Source organism: Equus caballus, chromosome 3, assembly GCF_041296265.1.
Source record: "Equus caballus isolate H_3958 breed thoroughbred chromosome 3, TB-T2T, whole genome shotgun sequence".
Taxonomy (NCBI): domain Eukaryota; kingdom Metazoa; phylum Chordata; class Mammalia; order Perissodactyla; family Equidae; genus Equus; species Equus caballus.
In genome coordinates this window covers 67,813,008-67,833,917 of record NC_091686.1, presented here as the reverse complement: position 1 = coordinate 67,833,917, position 20,910 = coordinate 67,813,008, and the positions used below count along the sequence as shown (strand labels likewise).

Genomic DNA, 20,910 nt, shown 5'->3' with positions numbered 1-20,910 from the left:
CGCTTGGCCAGAATATCTTCTGTATCATTACAGCACATATAATTTACCTAATGAAACAATTATGCCATAAAAGAATAATCATAAATGACCTTACTCTAACCCCTGACAGATAGTGCTATGATAAAATTACTTACAAATAAAAAGGAATACAACTGGTAATAATTTATCATACTGAGAGGCTTGAATATTTAAAAAGTATTTTTAAACAACGTTTTAAAATAAACGTGTTTTTAAATAAAATAAATGAAATGAATTTTTTTAAAATATCAAATAAAGCTTTAATCGTGCTGCATATTTGATAAGAGACAAATAGAGGAGTCTGATGACTCAGCTCTGCTCTCGAAGGGCGGGTGATTGATTGCATATTGTGGAATTTCCTCTGACATAATGCAAGAATGAGGGTGCACATATTCTCCAGGGTTGCGATAATATAAAAAGCCACAGGAGCTCTCCATGCGACACAAGTCCCCAGGGACAGCAGAGACACAAGTGTCTACGACAAGAGCCAGTAAGAGAGCACCAGAAAGACAGCATCTCGTCTGAACATGACTTCCAAGCTGGCTGTGGCTCTCTTGGCCGTCTTCCTGCTTTCTGCAGCTCTGTGTGAAGGTAAGCACATCTTTCTGATCCACAGTGTCCTTGTGTCTAAATGCGCTCCTCAGATAGCAAGGTTATCCTTAAGGCTTTGATAACAAACATCTTTTTTTCAGGAAAAGAAAGTAATCTTTTCAGTCATTTAATATTAAATTGAAGTTTTAATTTTTTAGGCTATATCTATACAACATTTAGAAAAGTATAAAGTTTGATTAATATAGACACTCTATTCCTATCATTCATATTTTATGGTATGCATATATTTCATATAAACCTATAATTTAGAGTATATCTTATTGGGGGCCAAGTTACCCATATTATCTTATTGACTGTTGATATTGAGCAAGGTAGCTCAGGTAACTTTACTCCATGCACTATTGTATTGACCGCTTCAAACAACTGTCAGTTCTTGTTTGGTTTAAAGACACGATGGCAGATTACAGACCTTCTTGGGGTCCCTCCTATGCAACAAATACAGCTTAGAATGTTTATGGTATATAGTTTCTATATTTTTTTCTTCTCTCTTAAGCGTTAAGGATTTTGCTAAATATAAGACATCTCTGTGAAAATCACTTATATATTTCTATTAATTCTTTCTGAGGGCAATTTCCTTGTTGGTGAATCTTAGTTTGCATACTATAAATAGTACTGTGGTATCACAGAGGATTATGCAACACCAAGTAGAAGAAAAAGTACCATGAGGATGTCGACATCCCACGAAGACAACTCCAAGTCTTTATGTAGAAAGTAATTCAATGTTGTCAGGCATGACTGTCTTTAAAACAGAGAAAAAGATTGAGGTCAGAGGCTAAGAGAATATCTAACCCTGAATTTCAAGAATGAGTTTGCTAAACATGCGATGTTTACCAAACACACAGGTACAAAATTATCGCATAGGAATTAAAGAGGGAGCAGATAGCAGAGCAGAGGGAGTAGATGCAACCAGGCGTTAATTGGCTTTATTTCTTTCACAGCTGCGGTTGTATCAAGAATTACTGCAGAGCTTCGGTGCCAGTGCATCAAGACGCACTCCAAACCTTTCAATCCCAAACTGATCAAAGAAATGAGAGTGATTGAGAGTGGGCCACACTGCGAAAACTCAGAAATCATGTAAGTACTTTCAAAAGGAATTGGATATTTTACTTTAGCAAACTTAGAGTCGAGGAAGGTGGAAGTATCCGACAAAGTTCTAGGTACTAGGATTACAGTAGGGAGCAAAACACAAAGGAAAATTCTTTGTCTGCCTGACATTTAAATATGGTACCTTCCATGACTAAAATAGCTTTGAACTGAGATTTTATGCCTATACTTAAGCATCCATGACTTGAACGGCAAAGGGAAGTCTGAAACCCACTAAATATCCATTTTAATCATCTCTCTCATTTCAGTGTAAAGCTCGTCAACGGAGCTGAGGTCTGCCTGAACCCCCATACAAAGTGGGTGCAGATTATTGTGCAGGCGTTTTTGAAGAGGTAAGTTGGCTTTTTCAAATTTAGATTCTTTGTCTATCCTGAGACATACAGTTCAAAAGTCAGCCTATAAATTTGCTGCTGCTGCTAAAAATCTCCTTGTTTAGGTATCTGCCTCTTTGATTAAAAAAAAAAATAGCAGCAAAAATAAGTTTATTGTTCTCGTGACGGGGAAGACCACACACCTCATTTTGTCCAGGGAAGTCTGAGTTTATCCCTGTGCCTGAGTCCTTAGTATGGCTCCCTTCATTCTCAGAAGTGTCGTGGTTAGGATGATAACTTATCTGCTTTATTTAGAGTTAAGAATATAGAGCATTTCTAACACATGAATATCTAAGACTGTATTAATTTCTCTATCAAATATATTTTCAAGAACCATATTTTCTCCTTATTAGAACATTGTTAATTTGTAATTTTTATTTTGTTTATTTTCAGAGCTGAGGGGCAAAATCCATGAAGGAAAAAAAAGCACCAAACAACGCGTTCTCCATGGTTTCCAAGAATTCCTCAGTAAAGATGCCAATGAAACTTCAAGCAAATCTACTTCAGTTCTTCATATTCTATGTGGATCTGGTGTAGGGTTGTCAGATAAAATACAGGATGCCCAGTTAGATTTGAATTTCAGTAAAATAATGAATAGCTTTTTCATTGTCCCACGCAGTATCTAGGACACATTTATATTTAAAAAAAAAAAAGAATTATTCATGTTTACAGTAAATTCAAATTTAGCTGGAAATCCTGTATTTTGCTGTTGTTGCTAAATCTTGCAACCCTAGTCTGCTGCCCAGGATCCATGAGTCCCTGTTCAACTAAGCCTTGGTTTCTTCTTTAATCCTAAACTGGAGAAAAGCATCAGCCACTATCCTCCCTCACAGAGAGCTGAGGACTGGTGGAAGCACTTTAACTTATTTTCATGATCATGTAAATTATTTTCCAGTGTAACTTATTCACCTATTTATTATTTATATATTTATTTATCCATCAAATATAGTAATTATTTTTGCATGAATTTGGAAAAGTGGGAAAGGAAGCACGGTTGATAGGATAATGTAATGATGTTAGAGTGAATTTATATTTATTTTAAATATTAAATTATGTTATATTACAGAAATTTTGATTTGCAAAATTAAAAAAAAAACAAAACAGGACCCCCAGTTAATTTTGATTTCAGATAAACAGTGAACATTTTTTTTAGTATGAGTACATCATTATTTATCTGAAATCTTAAGTGAACTGGCCATCCTGCTTTTGAGACTCCTGGTGTTGTCGGGTCTCTGCCAGCTCTGTTACGCAGTGCTGTGCTGGATCACCAGACTCCTGAGTTAAGACTGTCTTTTCTCAAAACTGCAAAAATTCACCAGGCAATATTAACAAAGTAATTTCTTGCTGGTTAAAACTTATTTATGATGTGCAAATAGATTCTCATAATTTAAAAAGAAATATTGTGGTTTTTAACTCTGACTTTTTTCTTTTCACTTTAAGATGGTTTATGTGTTCCCAAAGAGATTTTCTTCTACTGTTTTTGATAGCATGAAAATATAAATGTAACATTAAAACTTTCAAAATCAAATTTATTGTCAAAGTCATCCAGAGTTTGTCTTTCTTTGGTAGTTTTAAAATTTGTTGGGAATCTCTTTGTTTATATTAAAAATAATATTTTGATTTAGAAAACATAAATGTTTCCCCTTAGCATTTTGTATATTATGTAGAAAATCACCGATCTTTATTTGTTAAAAAATAGAACTCCTCTCCAGAAATGGGTTACAAATTGTAGTCTCTTACGCAGAATGTTGGAAATTTTCTCAACTCCCTATTGTGTACCATTTTGCTAGTAAGGTTGACTTCAGATTTTCAGTTAACCAGCCCACATGTCTGTACAGCTAAGCACAGCTGGGTACTCAGTGAAAGAGGGAAGGGAGCACACATTATAGGGCCCTTCTCAACTAACTGAGGAATAAAAACGACATGTATGAGGCAAAGAAGTTTAAAATATGATCATATGAAAACACATCGGGCAAAACTCTTACCAAGAAAAACGTAATAATTTAATGAAAAAGCTCAGTGGATGGATTTTACAACAGATTTGACACAGATGAAAACGTAATTGGAGAACTAGAAATAAAACCAGAGAAGTTTATCTGAAATTCATATCAGAGAGATAAAGAGGAAGGAACTTGGAAAAAGAAGTTAAAAGACACAGATGATCCAGAGAGAAGGTCTTATTGATGTCTAATTGGATTTTTACATGCAAAAGAGAGAGGAAAGAATCAGAGACAATATTTGAAGTGACACTGGCTGAAAATTTTCCAGAAATGATGAAAAATAACAATCTGCAGTTTCAAGAAATCCAATTTACCAATGCGTAATGTTCTATTCTAGTCTAAAAACAAAGATCATAGAACGATTCACATTTATCCACCTCTCAGCTCATTTGCTATTGCTGTTGGGTATTTTAAGTCCTGCTTTTTGTGTTTTAAAGCTTCACAATGTGGAATGAGGAAGAGAGTCCTCTCTTATTTTCTCACTAGTTAGTTGACATTGTAACCTACTTTTTCTATGTCATTTAGCTCCTTATAATGACTCTGGGTGCCTGCAGCTGCCATTCTTTCTATGGGGCAATGTTGTGGGTGGTGTGGAGCAAAGCTCATTCTCTTTTCCAATTCCCAATGCACATTAACACAAAAGTGTACAGTTTAATAGAATTAATAAAAGATTTATGAGTACTGCACAAACAGGAGCCAACTGGAAATTCAACCCCGGTATTGACTATTCCTAGAAACATTAATTGTTTCTCTCTAGAGGTGATTTCTGCCTGCCTAAATTCCTTCTCAGTCTATGTTGTGGGCCCTCTTATGCTTTCTCAGAGTTCAACCTAAATTTCACTTCCATATTCTCCTCTTCAAATTCAAGTTCCCTTGTCCTACCCACTTTGTATTCTCTCATCTTGTGGATTTCATACATAGTGAATAATACAGATCACAAACAAGTAATTTTAATAACATGTTGACAAGAGACATACAGGGTTCTTCAGAAGCAGATAGCAAGTAGTTATAGAACCTAACTAGCCTAGGCTTCCCTGAGAAAATCTAAACAAGAATCTGTAGGAGTAGGAGTTAGCCACATAAAAGGAAGAAGACTGTGTGGGGAAGAGTGGTCTAGACAGCAGGGAAGTAATTTGTCAGCAAGAGCATGACATGGTTTGAGAAGTGAAAGAATTTCAGTGTAATTGAAGTTTGGCATGACAGAATACGTACTAACAGATTAAGCTATGCTAAATGGACTATGGAATGCTCTAATGGGCTTACATTTGGAATTGAAAACTTCTAGTCGATTCCAATTTCCCACATTTTAAATCGTGAACATTGTAAATCATTCTTCTTTCTGGGTCTCCTTCCAAAAGGAGGTGGGAAGTCATACAAGTAACTCAAAAGTCTGATCTTCTGGGTTTTTAATGCCATTTGAAGATTGAATCATCAAAGAACTCCCAACCTTATACAAAACCTCTTACTGTGTTAAGGACACATCTATAATATGATCAGTGTCCAACCCTGAAAGCAAAGTGAAGACATCTGCACCAATCTGGTGAATCTTAGTAATGAATATTTGTTTAAATCTACTTAATTTTGTGTTTATCACTTTAAAATATGCCAAATGATTTTCTCCACTCTCTCATCTATACTGTCACCAAGACAGCAAAGTATTCCATCCAAAAGGCAAGTAAGTGGATCAAATTGGAGATTAGGTGTCATTTGAACAAGCCAAAAAGGAAAAATAAAAAACGGTAAGAGAGAGAGAATGTGAGAGCAAAAGTTAGAGAGAAGGAAAAACCAGTCAATTTGCTGAATTGAAAATTTTGCTTCATTTTGCTTCAATGATATTAGTAAAATTATGTATACAGACACAGGTTTTATTTGTATAGACACAAACTTGAATGTGCAACATATTATTCCATATCTTTAATTCATTTGTGTGGGTTATAAATTACAAACCTATTTTTACCAAGTAGAAATATGAATGTAAATATGCAGACACACATACACAAAATAAAAAGGTATGGAGAGAGAATAAAGTGTTCACCTTAAAATTACACTAATTAAAAAATACTATAATGCATACATCATACATAGACCATACAAAATCAAGTAATTTTCATAATTGCCTTTTTTTGGCTAGAAATGCATCAATAAATAGATTCTGGGCCATCCCCAGTGGCCTAGTGGTTAAGTTCCACATACTCCACTTCAGGGGCCTGGGTCTAGCTCCCAGGCAAGGACCTATATTTCTCTGCTAGCAGCCATGCTGTGCTGGTGGCCCATATACTAAAAAATAGAAGAAGATCAGCATGGATGTTAGCTCAGGGTGAATCTTCCTCAGAAAAAAAGAAGAAAAAATAGATTCATAGGTTGAAGTTACCTCAGCAAAATCTTTTATTCTCAAGACTTTGGTAAATAAGTAGATAATTATTTTTTACTCTAATTCATCTATTTTGCCATCCAGGCTATGTTTGAAAACTTCAGAAGAGAGAATGAAAAACCATTCTGCTTTTTGTTTATGGAGGTAACTTAGCAAGCAAAAATTGCTTAAGACTGTATTAACCCTGCAGTAACAAAAGGAAGCTTAAGAAAATAATAATTGCTCCATTATTTACTTAAAAAAACAGCCAGACAGTAATTGCCTCAGGTTTGATAACCATCAGCTGAATTTGCAGAGATCATAGACAACAACTATGGAATTTTTCAACATAGAGTAAATATCAGACCAATTCCTTCCCACAAGATTTACTGATGGGGCAATCAGGAATTCTCCAGAAGATTACTTAAGGGTCAAAGAATCCAGCTCTTAATGAGTTGAGAAAGAGGGCTTTTACGTTCTTTGCGTTTCCATTGATAAAACTCAACTTGGATAAATACTATTGTTACAAGACTTTCTCACGTTATTTGGTGAGATGATAGGTACACTTAAAGCATAGCAGGTTGGAAAATTAAAGATAAGAAAACATTCACAGATATTTGAACTCAAAGTTTGTTTCAGACATATCTAAAGAAATGTTCTAATAGCTTTGTAAAAGATTGTGGTGCCAGGGCTGAACATAAACTTTGAATGTATCTAGCAATTCTATCTCATGAGGCATGATTTAGCTCAAGTTTTAATCATGTTATGATGTGATTCTTTCCACCCTCTGCATTCCAAATTAATCTTCTGCCATTCACCTCATGCCGCTCAAAATACCATCAAATTTCTATTTTTAGTGTTCCCCTAAATAAAATATTTGTGGGTTAACTTTTGAAATTTTCTCTTGAAAAATCTGTGGCCTGGGGATGTGTGGGTTGACAGTTCTGATGCTGCTACAAATGTAACTGAACAATTTAGTTGAACAATTAAGTAAGTGGATGGCTGATGGTAGAAGCCAGGTTCCTTCTGCTACAGGAGGAATTTTCAGATAAGCAAGAGGAGGAGGCTGAAATAATCCATGTAGTAATGAGTTAAAGTTGAAGACATCACTATGAATTTGTGTTTAGCTTATATAGGTACAGATGGATACATATAGAAATGCTTACGGGTATGTGTATATAAAAGAGTTAGTAAACAGATATATTTCTTCCTTTGTCAGCTGAGAGGACCTAAAAGCAATGACACTCCAGTAGCAACAAGCATACCTAGAACCCAGGTCTTGTTTTCTGAAACCACTTTCCAACACAACAAACCAGGCTCTTCAGAGAACTGACTGATCACAGGACTGGGGCAGGAAAAATATAAGTCTTGAGCATCTTCTAGCTTCAGAGATTAAGGAAGTGACTCCCTCCAAAAAAAAAATTGATGAGGATATGTCAAAGAGGAACAGGAGCCAACTGAAAGCTGGAACTATCTCCAAAGCTGGAACAAATTGAGAACAAACTTAAAGAAGTAGTGTGTTATATCCCAAAACATAAAGCAAATATTCACAAGTCCATACCGATGAAAATAAATGGTTGACTAAATAAACAAATGAAGAAGAGGAGATAAATCTCCCATGCAGAAGAATTCAAAAAATTCATGTAGATACTCCTTCCTCAAGGAGGTGTAGCATAACTATGCACTCCTGAAGTGTGGGCCATGCATAGTGACTTCCTTCCAAAAAACAGAGTTCGGAAGGGGAAGGAAGAAGAGTAACTTTACAGAAGAGAAAGCTGAAAAATACGATGTCAGCCAAGGTCAACACGAGTAATGATAAAGCGTGTTGATAGAATGTAATGATGTAAAGAAAATGGCAGTTTACTTCTGTGGTCTTCCTCCTGAAAACCCAGGATCCTAATCTAATCATGAGGAAAACATCAGGCAAATCCTAGTAGAGAGGCATTCTACAAAACACCTGACCAGTGCTCCTCAAAACTGTCAAGGTCATCTTAAACAAGGAAATTCCGAGAAACTGTTACATCTAAGAGGAGCCTAAGGGGATATGGCAACTAAATGTAACATATCCTGAATTGATCCTAGAGCAGAAAAAGTACATCAGGTAAAATCTATGAAAATTTGGAAAAAGTATGGACTTTGGTTAATATTAATAATAATCAGTTTGGGCTGCTATAAGAAAGTACTATAGACTGGGTGGCTTATAAACAACAGGCATTTATTTCCCACAGTTCTGGAGACTGGAAACCCACAGCGTGGTTGGCTTCTAGTGAGGATCTTCTTCCCAGTTGGAGTCTGCTGACTTCTGGTTGTAGTTTCTCATGGCAGAAAGCAGGAGCCTGAGCAAGCTCTCATGGCTCTTCTCACAAGGGCGCTGATCCCATACGAGAGCACTCCACTCTCATGACCTAATTTCCTCCCAAAGGCCTCATCTCTTAATGCCATCATATTAGGGGTTTAAGATTTCAATATATGAATTTTGGGGAGACAAATTCAGTCCATAACAATAATGTATTAATATTTGTTCATTAATTGTAACAAATGTACCCTACTAATATAAGATGTTAACAATAGCGGAAACTAGGTATGGGATATATGGGAATTCTCTATAATATCTTCTCAATTTTTCAGTAAATCTAAAAATGTCTATTTAAAAAAAAAAGCAGGGAGATAGGAACCAAAATAAATAACTAACATAGTTTTCTGCTAGTCACAATGAACCTGGTACAGGAAGCTGGTGTGTGGGGAGCATATCTCTTAGGCAGTGGGGAAGCTAGGTTTACCACTAACCACATCTATACAACCTTTCATCCTTTCCTTGAGGTCTGCTACTAGAGTGTGCTGGGCTTTGAGAACTTGCCAAATATCTATACATATTTCTCAAAATATGTCAAGGGTCTACAACAATAATCATAATCATATTCAGTGACTAAACTGGTTAGAAAAGTGTATGTAACAGCCAAGTAGCATCAGCAGAATGGCATAGGAATTGTGGTGAACTGCAGAACACATAGTCTGTCTGGAGTCTTAATAATTCAAATAATCTTAAAGCACAGAGATTGCCAAGTCAAACTCCTTTGGTTTCCAGTTTGGACCACAGAGTTGACTGATAAAAACTAACCCCTCAATGGAATGTGTTATGTAATAGGAAAATCTGATACTACAGGTGTTCCTTCTTTAATTAATTCCATGGTTCCATTCACGCCTACTCGCCTTAGATTAGGATTGGATGATCAGCGTTACAGTCCATGTGTTAAGCACAGTATGTTTTAGCTTTTTTGCATCTGGAATTGTGGAGAGAGTTGAGAAATACAAATAAATACTATTCAATAAATATTATTGATAAGTCAAATTATTCTTCAATTCTTCAGCATGCCCAATTAAAAAGAAACATGGCAAAGGAGAGAAAAGGACTGAAAGAAATCAAGAGAATAATGTGTTAATGACTGCCTCCCTCCTTTCCTCTCTGTTTTCCCCAGCTATCTATAACTGGCCCAACCGATGGGCTAAGCCTCAGCTTCAGTCTTCTCAAGTTATTAAACTAAGACTGGCAGGATGAATAAAAATACAAGCACTATACCAGACTCCCTCAGGAACAGATTCCAGCAACCGAGTCAGCGGGCTATTAGCTCCCATGTTCTTCTATCTAACCACGTTTTCCAATAATTTCTCTTAATCAGTCCCTGTAGTAATGTCTCCTTATATCTGTGTTCTATACTGACTTGGGGCCAAAGAAGGACTCATTTATTCATGCACCACTCTGAATTTTCTCTGTAGTTACCCTATCGTTTACCTCAGTCCTCTCCAAGGCTTAGGGTTCCAGCTTTAGTCTCAAGCATTAATTGGACTAACTAGACTAGTCTAGTTCCCAACAATTCCACTCTTTCAGTCTAGAGACAATTCTTCATCCTCCTTATTCCCATGCCCCTAACTGAAATCCTACTATGTTTGGACATATTCTCACTCCCAGTACAAACTGAGCCATCGCTTGGAATTCCCTGCCCACTTTAGTGAACCTTGTGATACTACAAACTGCGTGAGGTTCCACCACCCTTTGGATATGATATCACAAACCATAAAGTTACCTTAACTGGGATTTTCTGCTGCAGTTGACTTAGTTGTCTCCAGCCCTTTCTGAGGCCTGTCTGAGCTCAAGTGCACAATTAGCTACAATCTGTTCTCCACCTTATCTCAACTTCCTATTCTTCTCCCTGTCCAATGTTGACAAATCTTAGTATGATTTGAACTGCAATGATGTAAGAAACCAGAACAGAAGCTAGAGAGAGAGAGACATATGGAGATGGAGAAAGATTGCATTAAATATGAGGCCTGTACATAGAGAATAAAATATGGAGACAAAGTTCCCTTAATAAGGCTTTATTTTGACTCAGCTACAACTCAATAACTCTTGGCCAGCACCTACTAAAAGCAAAAGCAAATGCAAATACCTTGGCTTTGCTTATGGCTTTTTTCTTGAAGCATATAATATTTTCTTTCCTTGCACTCTGTCTTGGCAACTTTAGTTTCTGATCATTTCTTTTTCCTCCTAACTACGTTCCCCTACTTGTTCTCTAGATGTAATAACAGACCGGATTTCCAGTACTGACCCTTGGCTCCCCGAGTTGACTGTTACCTGTACTTGCCCCTTGCACTGTGTCTGCCTCTGACTGTTTAGAATGTCCTCCACCCTAATTCTAAAATAACCTTGAGGTCTTTAACTTAACCCTAAAGAGCAAGGAACTTGGCAGCCTGAGACAGAGATAGTCTAGAAGTATTATATGTTGAGTAGACGTAGGTGAGGAAGAGTCAACGGAATCTCGATAAATTATACTGGGTTCTCAACTTAAGAAGCATAAGTCTGAATTCAAGCTTGACCTAGCTGTATTTCTTTACCTTTTTTTATCAAAGTTAGGAAATTTTTATATAATTCTAAAAGTCCTCTATCTATCTATCTATCTATCTATCTACCCACCTATCTAGGGTCACCTGCATTCCCTATTACATTAAAACTATTTTGTTGTGATAAAATATACATAAAGAAACATACCACTTTGATAATTTGATAATGCTTAGCTTTACAGTTCAGTGGTATTAAGTATATTCACATTGTTGTGCAACCATCACCACTACACATTACCAGAATTTTTTCATCTTCCCAAATGGAAACTCTGTTTCCATTAGACAATAACTCCTCATTCTCTCTTCTCCTCCAGCCCCTGGCAGCCATCATTCTATTTTTTCTGTAGCTATGAATTTGACTACTCTAGGTACCTAGTATAAATGGAATCATACAATATTTGTCCTTTTGTGACTGGCTTATTTCACTTAGCCTTATGTCCTCAAGGTCCATCCATGTTGTACCATGTGTCAGAATTTCTTACCTTTTTAAAGCTGACTAATATTCCACTGTGTGCATGTGTATATATATAAATATATCATATATATGTATATAAATATAGATATATCTCACATTTTGTTTAACTATTTATCCATTGGTTGACATTTGGGTTGTTTCCACCTTTTGGCTATTGTGAATAATGTTATGAATGTGAATTGTGAAAAATGTTACAAACTTTGGTATACAAATATCTGTTCAACTCCCTGCTTTCAATTCTTTTGGGAAGATATCCAGAAGTGGAATTGCTGGATCATATGGCAATTCCATTTTTTGAGGAAACACCATACTACTTTCCACAGCAGCGGCATCATTTCACATTCTATCAGCAATGCACTAGATTTTCAATTTCTCCACATTCTCATCAGCACTTGCTATTTCTTTCTTTCTTTTGAGGAACATTAGCTCTGAGCTGACATCCACCACAAATCCTCCTCTGTCTGCTGAGGAAGATTGGCCCTGAGCTAACATCTGTGCCCATCTTCCTCTATTTTATACGTGGGATGCCTGCCAAAGCATGGCTTGATAAGCGGTGTGTAGGTCACTGGGCCGGCCCTTCTTTCTTTCTTTTTTTAAAATAGTAGCCATCCTAGTGAGTAAGGAATGGTGTCTCAAGGCGATATTGATTCGAATTTCCCTAATGATTAATGATGTTGAACATCTTTACATGTGCTTATTGGCCATCTGTACGTCTTCTTTGGAGAAATGTCTATCTGAGTCATTTGCACATTTTTAATTGAGTTGTTTATTTTTGTTGTTGTTGAGTTGTAGTTCCTTATATATTCTAGATATTAATCTCACATCAGATATACGATTTGCAAATACTTTCTCCCATTCCATGGGTTGCCTTTTCACTCTCTTGATAGCGTCCTTTCATGCACCAAAGTGTTTTATTTTGATGAAGTCCAATTCATCTGTTTTTAATTTTATTGCTTTTGCTTTTGGTGTTATGTGTGTTAAAACTTTCGTAGTATTAGATATCTCCCCAATTTCATCTGTAGGATTTATATTATCTAAAGTCCTAGACCTTAAGTAAAACATATCTTTATGAGGAAGCAAAATCTTGACAGCCAAAATGCCAAAAGTTCCTGTATCCATCTGGGGATTGTTTTCTGGCTCACAGGTGTTTGTTTTATGATACAAGGACTAAGAACTCGTAAGAAAAATATGCAGTTACTGAATGAGCTCTCTGAGGAGGCTCAATCTTCTCTCTTTCTCATGAAATTCCCCTGCCAGGAATCATTGGATGTGGGTTGTTATGGTATAGAGGTGAGTATAGGAAAAAACATTGCCATAGAAAAAAGGATTTTAATCTATATAAAGATTTGAAAAATTTACAATCTTGAGTTGGGTTTGGAATGTACCATTTCTTAGCTCCATGGTGCAACACTCATCGTGAGGCCTTTAAAATTTCCCAGGATGCTGTAATACTGATCAATTTCTCTCCTGGCTATATTCCTCTAGAAGCTTAAGAAAGTCACATCCACCGAGGGGATATACTGCTAATAGCAACAGTAAAATTATTTCTGAATTCTGAATTTCTGTGAAAATGGTGAGTAAATAATGCCAGAAATTTTATGCAAATGCTATATTACCACAAAGAGTTAGTGACAAAGACACTTTTAATAAAATGTTCCCTCACATTTCAGTATAAACAACTATTTACTCTTCTGAATGGTAGTAATAGTCACGTTTCACTTTACATAGAAAAAGAACTAGGTGCATTTATACTTATTTCACCATTGAGACATAGAGTGTTGCCACTAAAAGTTGCATATAGATATACTAAAAATTATAATTAAAACCTTACATAAAGTCTTCATGGAACCCCTTTTTACAGGGGCCCATGGCCATACAAAATTACATAAAAGGATTCTTCTAAATGTAAGGAAGATAGTCCTTAGCCTACCAAATTTTAACATAAAGGACTTATAATCTTTGAAAGCCTGACAATAAAATATGTATATATATTATACAAACACACATTGCATTCCTATGCCTGTTATTTAATTGGTACTTTTATATTCTTCCATTTTAGTACAGCATTTTTGAGAAAGCTAATATTATCTCATCTGTAATTGATAAGACTAAAATTCAGAAAATTTTAGGAACTTGCTTAAGGTTACCTGAAGTCGAGATTCGGACTTAGGTTTTGGTCTCCAAATCAATCCTCTCTCTGCATTACGTCACAAGATCTTGTCAGGCTTACTCAAATCGGTTTCATAAGAATTTATTAACAAAGATTAACAAACATCTGTTAATCTTTGAGCCGGAAAATTCAGGTAATATGTATGAGTGAATAAGCTACAGTTATTTTCCTTGAGAAGTGTTGGCTAGAAAATAGTCATAGGTACAATTATTTGCCATGGGTACAGTCAAATGTGCTGTACCCCACAGGCACTGGCAAAGGCTGTACAGCTCTGAGTCCTCATAGATAATTCTGAGTAAGGATTTTGTACTGTCGCCGTTACCTTTATAACTTAAATGTCAGCTGGAGCCCCCTGCCCTTGGGAATCTGGTTAAATTTGACCTAAACACTGAGTCCAAGGCTTTGTAAGAATCTAGATTCTGCCACACTAATCCTGTAAGATTCCAAAATTTACTCATTCTTCTGTGATCATCACAGTGCAAATCCCAAATCTTCACCAGATTACTTCCTCAGACATCAACTAACTCTAGACTATCTTTGCATTTCGAAACCTGTCATAATATTAGTTGGGAAGGAAAGGGACCCATGGAAAATCATATGGTCTTCTACGGCTCACTGGTTCATCTTCTTCATTCTCTTTCTCTTCTCTCATCTCAAATTCTTCCACTTTCTCGCACAAAATAATTCTACTTACATTTAGCACCCTTTGGAAAACTCACATTTTCCCCTATTTGCCCATTACAGTATGTTTACCAAAAATTGCAATTTTTTTATGAGGAATTCTGGTAAATAAAATACTTTTTTTCTCTTTATATTTTCATCCATCTTTCTCTCTTTCCCTCATCTCCATTCTCTGGGGACATTGCATTTATATCAACTGAAAGAATTAATATTTAATTTAACTATGGCATAATCATACTCAACAAACTATAACCAGAGTCTATGGAAAAGTACTAGAATTAACTACAATGGATTTTTATTAGGAATTGGTATGACTACTAGAAATGCTAACATAGTAGACAGATCAAGATCATATTTTACTGTTACTGTTGTGGTGGTGGTGGTTGTTATTGTATTGATACTCTTTGCCTCACTAGATCACTTTAAAAAGTGTTGACTCCTTTTATTGAGGCTTTAAATGTTATCTTTAAAGAGACTTTTTAGTCTCTCATTCTGCAATTGTTGTGTTAATAATCCTTTTCTTAAAAACAAAAACTAAAATAAAATGTCTTGAGTCCATCACATGTACCAAGTGTTGTGAGGGCTAAAAGAAGCAAGACCTATGCTTGCTAAGCACTGAATTATGAAAACGCAGAGTTAGAATGTTGATAATAATCATCTAGTCACTTGTTCTTGGGAAAACAATCTGAAGAAATGGAACTCTGACATTTGCAAATCACTTGTCTCTTGCTTGGGAAGAGCAACATGTGTCAGCCTGCTAAAATAATTCTTCCTGTATGGTTGCAAAAATCCTCTCCAAGCACGTAGCCTGCGTTTACTCCAGTAAAAAGGTCATTGTGGGTAAAATGAAATCAGGAGAAGAATAGAACTTAGTCTGTAATAATTTGATAATCAGTGTACGTTATTGCCTTAGGTCTTGAAAACAAGTTATACAACCATGAGGAACACCTACACTTCCTCATTCTTTTTTTCCTGTACGCCTTTTTGCTAACTCTGGCCAAAATGCAGAATTTGCATTTGTCAGTCTGAAAGCAAGGCATATAGAATTAGGGGTCAGTCGGATGCTAAGAAAGGGCAGAACTGGGATACAAGAGATTTCACAAAACTATTTCTGAGATCCTTTCAATTCTGGAGATAAAACTCTAATGCTAGGGATGATATTATCCATGCTTCCAACTAAAGGTTCTTTTGATATCTGATTTGTTTGAAAAAATAAAATGAATTTGGGTCATTTTGGAAACAAAGCCGGGTGCATTTACTGTACATATGACTGAATTCTACACTCTGGCCTAGCAAAAATCTTATGGGACCTGAGTAGAAAGGAGAAGAGGCAGAAACCACTCATCCTTACAAAGTCAACAGAATTGGGAACCACCAATCTTGGCAAGCCTCCCAGGACAAAATAGTAGGAGAAATATGGCATTTCTGTCACCCTATGTGTGGTAGCCATGGAAATAAGTGCAAGGACTTGTCCTAGCAGATCATTTCCAAAGAACACTCAGGTTACTGTGGCTGCTAAAATTTGCATCACTGGTCCATAACTAAAGTGCTACTTCAGTAAGTAGTCACCTTATTCATCTGTGACTGCAAAGAATTGGAGGAGGAAGGGAAGACAACTATTAATCTATTCATACCAGAAAGATACAAAACAAGCAACGTTTCTAATTCAAAGGGCAAGCGAAACTTAATAAAGGGGTAGAATAAGCAATAGCAATCACTCTCTGTTATAGAATGGTGCAGAAACAAAGCAATTGGAGATCCATCTAAGCAGGAGCACAAGTGTGCAGGTGAACAATGAGCAACATCTGCTGAAGTGAACATACACATTCCTTATGACCCAGGAAGTCCTTTCTTAGGTAAACCCAATAGAAATGTGCTTGTGTATTCCTAAAAAGACATGTAGTGGAATGTTCAGAGCAATATTAATTGTAGTGCTAAATTGAAAATTACTGAAAAGTCTATCAACAAGGGAATATATAAATCAATTATAACATATTCACATAATGGAATATTTTACAGCATTACAGCATTGAGAATAAAGTATCTACAATTATACACAAGAATATGGATGAATCTCATAAGCATATTGTTGGGTTTAAAAAGCCAGACACAAAATCCTACATGCTATATGGTTCCACATATAAAAAAGAAAAATAGGGGCTGGCCCAGTGGCGTGGTGCTTCAGTTCGCATGTTCTGTTTTGGCTGCCCTGGGTTCACAGGTTTGGATCCCAGGCATGGACCTACACACCACTAATCAAGTCATGCTGTGGAGTTATCCCACATACAAAATAGAGGAAGATTGGCACAGGTGTTAGCTCAGCGATAATCTTCCTTAAGCAAAAAGAGGAAGATTGGCAATAGATGTGAGCTCAGGGCCAATCTTCCTCACCAAAAGAAAAGAAAAGAAAAAAACAGGCAAAAAGTAATATGTGCTTTTTAGAAGTCCAAATCATGGCAACCTTTGGTAGACAGGATGTGATTAAAGAGGAAAGAGGGTTCTGGGGTACTGGTAATTCTATGTTTCTTGATCTGGGAGCTAGTTTAGTTTGTTAAAACTCACTGAGCTTAAAATATGTGCCCTTTTCAGTATACCTGTTATACTTTAATAAAAATCTTTTTAAAATGTTGAATAAACATTCTGTGAAGAAGTGTAGAATAAAATGTGGGTGAAAGGGAAAGAGAGTTCATCATGGAACGTGAACCTAGGGGAGAGGATTGAGGGTGACTGTAAGTGGAAGAATAGATTAGGAATGGTGAAATTCAGGGCAACATCATAATTCAGAGAGATCAAGCTAGGGTGCAGTTTAAGACGTACTTCTATATATGTGAGTAAGTCCAGATCCTCTGAGAAACAGATGTCAAGATAGGATTAGATATGCAAGAAGTTTATTAAAGTAAATGTGTATGAAGGAAAATGGAGAGGGAGCTGGAGGAGGCTGGGAGACCCATCAGACCACAACGCAGGTCTGCCCCCGAGTGAAGGAGGGAATGAGGGTAGGTTGGATGGAGGCATCTTGGACTGGAGTACAGTTCAAAGGAAAGTCAGTAAGATCATCAGAGAATCCTAGAGCCTTGTCTCCATCATCGTGGCAGTTGTAAAAATGTACCCCTTGGATCTCAGGAAGCCTAATTGACTGTTGGCTTCAGCCACTGTGCTCTGAAATCTCCCACTGATTTTTCCCCAAGACCAGGCTTCCTAGGCATTGCTCCCAGCTGACAATGATGCATGGCAGGAATACTAAGGTAGATCCCTTCCTGAGAGATGCAGGTGTCCTCTGACTTTGGCTCTAGGACAAGGCTTGTAATAGTCTTGTGCTGGTAAAGAGCTCTCCAAAATAAAAGCCTTGATTTGTAGCATTTGCCAGTTTCTGAGATGTAAATACTCTCACCACAGCTCTTTTCAAGCTACCGATGGTTTTACAACTGGCTGGTAAAATTTCTGAGTATCTAAGAAATGGCTCTCAAGAGTCAGTATCAGCCAGTACGCCAGAGCTCATAAAGTTTTCCTCCATAAACAAAGGCACAACAAAAGTTTACTAGACCAGAAACCTCAGACAATTTTCAAAATAGAGAGTCTTGTGTTTTCTTCTTTTTTTTAAGTAAGATAAATGGCTAAAAGCTATCAAAGAGAGGATGCTCCCTTGAGTAGGCTGACAGAATTATTCGAGAGGACAGTTCTACTACTTGTGACTTTTCTGAGAAACTTTGCAACTTGTGGCATGTACAAGAGAATGTGCATCTCTCTGTCCTTATGTTGGCATCTCCACCTTAGTTCAGCCAAGTCTGCACTATTTCCCTCATTATGAATTCCCTCTCTCTCTTTTTTGGCACAGTTTGATCATCTGGAAGTTGGCTCAGGATGATGGCTGTGGAATAGCTTTTAAACTCTTGTGTATCAGAGAGCAGGGGAGGGGAAGAACAGTGAAAGTTATCACAAATAGCAAATATTGATATAAGCTTAATTAAAAAATCGTAAGCCTTATGGATCAGTTCATCCACCCTTAGCTAACCAAGTGTCTTTTCTTTTAATTGATTAACTGATTGTTCCACTGTTCCTGAAGGATTGACCCAGACACAACAACGTGTATCATTATTGCACAGACTTCAGCGAGTTAGCCAGTATATAGCTGAGGGCAATTTTTTTTTTTTGAGGAAGATTAGCCCTGAGCTAACATCTACCTCCAATCCTCCTCTTTTTGCTGAGGGAGATTGGCCCTGAGCTAACATCCGTGCCCATCTTCCTCTACTTAATATGTGTCACGCCTGCCACAGCATGGCTTGCCAAGCGGTGCCATGTCTGCACCTGGGATCTGAACCTGCAAACCCTCGGCCACCAAAGCAGAATGCGCGAACTTAACCGCTGCGCCACTGGCCTGGCACCTGAGGGTAATTTAACCAACAAAATACACTTGTCAATTGAGTCTCTAAAGCTTGAGCTGTTAGTTTTTTACTGGGGCCATAGTGAGGGATAAACTATAGCTCACACATTCTGGTATATGAATTTCAGCCAAGGTAAATGTCTTCTTTTAAACTAGTGGAGTCCAGTATGTCAGGCCCATCCACCCCAATGATGAGCCCTTTTGCTCATCATCACACTCCTCATCCTCCTTACCTTGCTCTGTTTGGGATTTTTCTGTAGCACTCATTACCTTCTACCATACCTGATAATTTACATATTTATCATGTTTATTGTTAGTTATTATTATTCCCTACTAGGAAGGATTTGCCTATTTTGTTCACTTTTGTGTCTCTGATATCTACAATAGTACAACAGTGCTTAGAATTGTGCAAAGCTTATGAGGGCCAGCCCCATGGCTAAGTGGTTAACTTCACGTGCTCTGCTTTGGCAGCCCAGGGTTTTGCAGGTTCGGATCCTGGGCACAGACCTAGCATTGCTATTCAAACCATGCTGAGGTGGTGTCCTACATAGCACAACTGGAAGGACCTACAGCTAGAATATACAACTATGTACTGGTACGCTTTGGGGAGAAGAAGGGAAAAACAAAGATTGGCCACAGATGTAAACTCAGGGCCAATCTTTAAAAAACAAACCTGTGAAGGGCTTAATAAATATTTTGAAAGAATGAAGTGGGAGTAAAAAATGAACTTCTGGTTTTGCAAGATGGCAGACAACAAAAAAAACCCTTCTTCTTCAAAAGCCTAGAGATGTTAGATAAAATATGGAAAATCTCCTTTTGACTGTGTACATGAAATAAAGGGAATCCCCATAGAACTTGCATAACATGTGAATCAGTAGTGGCTGATGGGTGGGAGAACCAAATTTATCTTTATGGAATAATCTCAGACTAAGTTGTGTTAGTCACAAGTAAACTCCTACCACTCTGTTTACCAGTGACAGGGTGGTTTGATCCCAGATAGCCTAACATTGTCTGTCTCTCTCTCTCTTCCTTTCTTCTACCCTCTCTTTCCTCCTTATTCTTCTCTTTCCTTTCCTTTCTTTTACCTCCTCTTCTTTCTCCTTGTGCCTCTTCTTTTTTCCTTCTTCAAATATTTACAGAGCGCCTACTATACACCAGATATTTATGATTTAGTGTCTTGGTGATAGATAGATAGATAGACAGATAGACAAAGATATGTGTGTATGTGTGTATGTATATTTCCTAGAGGAAAGACTTTTACCTTAACCCTCTCTCCTTTCAAAAAATAAATCTGTCAATAGATGGTCAGAAACAATGGTGAGTATGTAACATTTTGTTCATAAAATGCTTCATCTAATTCAAATAGCATAAGTTTCTGTTGTCCCCATCATTCCACATCTCCAAGTGATAAGTAGGGTCTGGTAGATGTTAGTGTTCCTCAAAGTAATTCATGCACTCTTCTTTGGGAAGTCCTGGTGAGAGCAAACAAGTGATATTTGTTGAGCACCCAATACTGAGCGCTGTGCTAGGTACTAGATACAAAGGTACAGTCATTTCTATGAAACCTGTTTGAGACTCAGAGGGCAAACTAAAAACAAAGCAGCATGACTGGAGCATAAACAGAGCTCCTACCTTTGACTCAGGGGCTTTCACTGGTCCCACACATCACTTAGAGGACAAAGATTAAAGTGTCATGAGTGACACCATATGAAAAAGTTGTAAAACACTGACTTTTTTAAAACTTTTCCCCAATGACTGACCTATTTATTGATCATTTACCTCTACTTTGGAAATGAATATAATAATTAGTACAACTTTACAAACTTGTCTTTATTTATAAGGCTTCTAAGTA

General features: G+C 36.9%; 1 protein-coding gene across 1 annotated transcript; it reads left to right on the top strand.

The window, feature by feature from the left end:
* Window positions 1-453: 453 nt before the first annotated feature.
* On the top strand, window positions 454-3,648 carry CXCL8 (C-X-C motif chemokine ligand 8). Its single transcript, NM_001083951.2, is given in 4 exon segments — window positions 454-609; window positions 1,569-1,704; window positions 1,983-2,066; window positions 2,499-3,648. Coding segments are annotated over 4 exon segments (306 nt in total). The 5' UTR covers window positions 454-545; the 3' UTR covers window positions 2,521-3,648.
* Window positions 3,649-20,910: the final 17,262 nt, after the last annotated feature.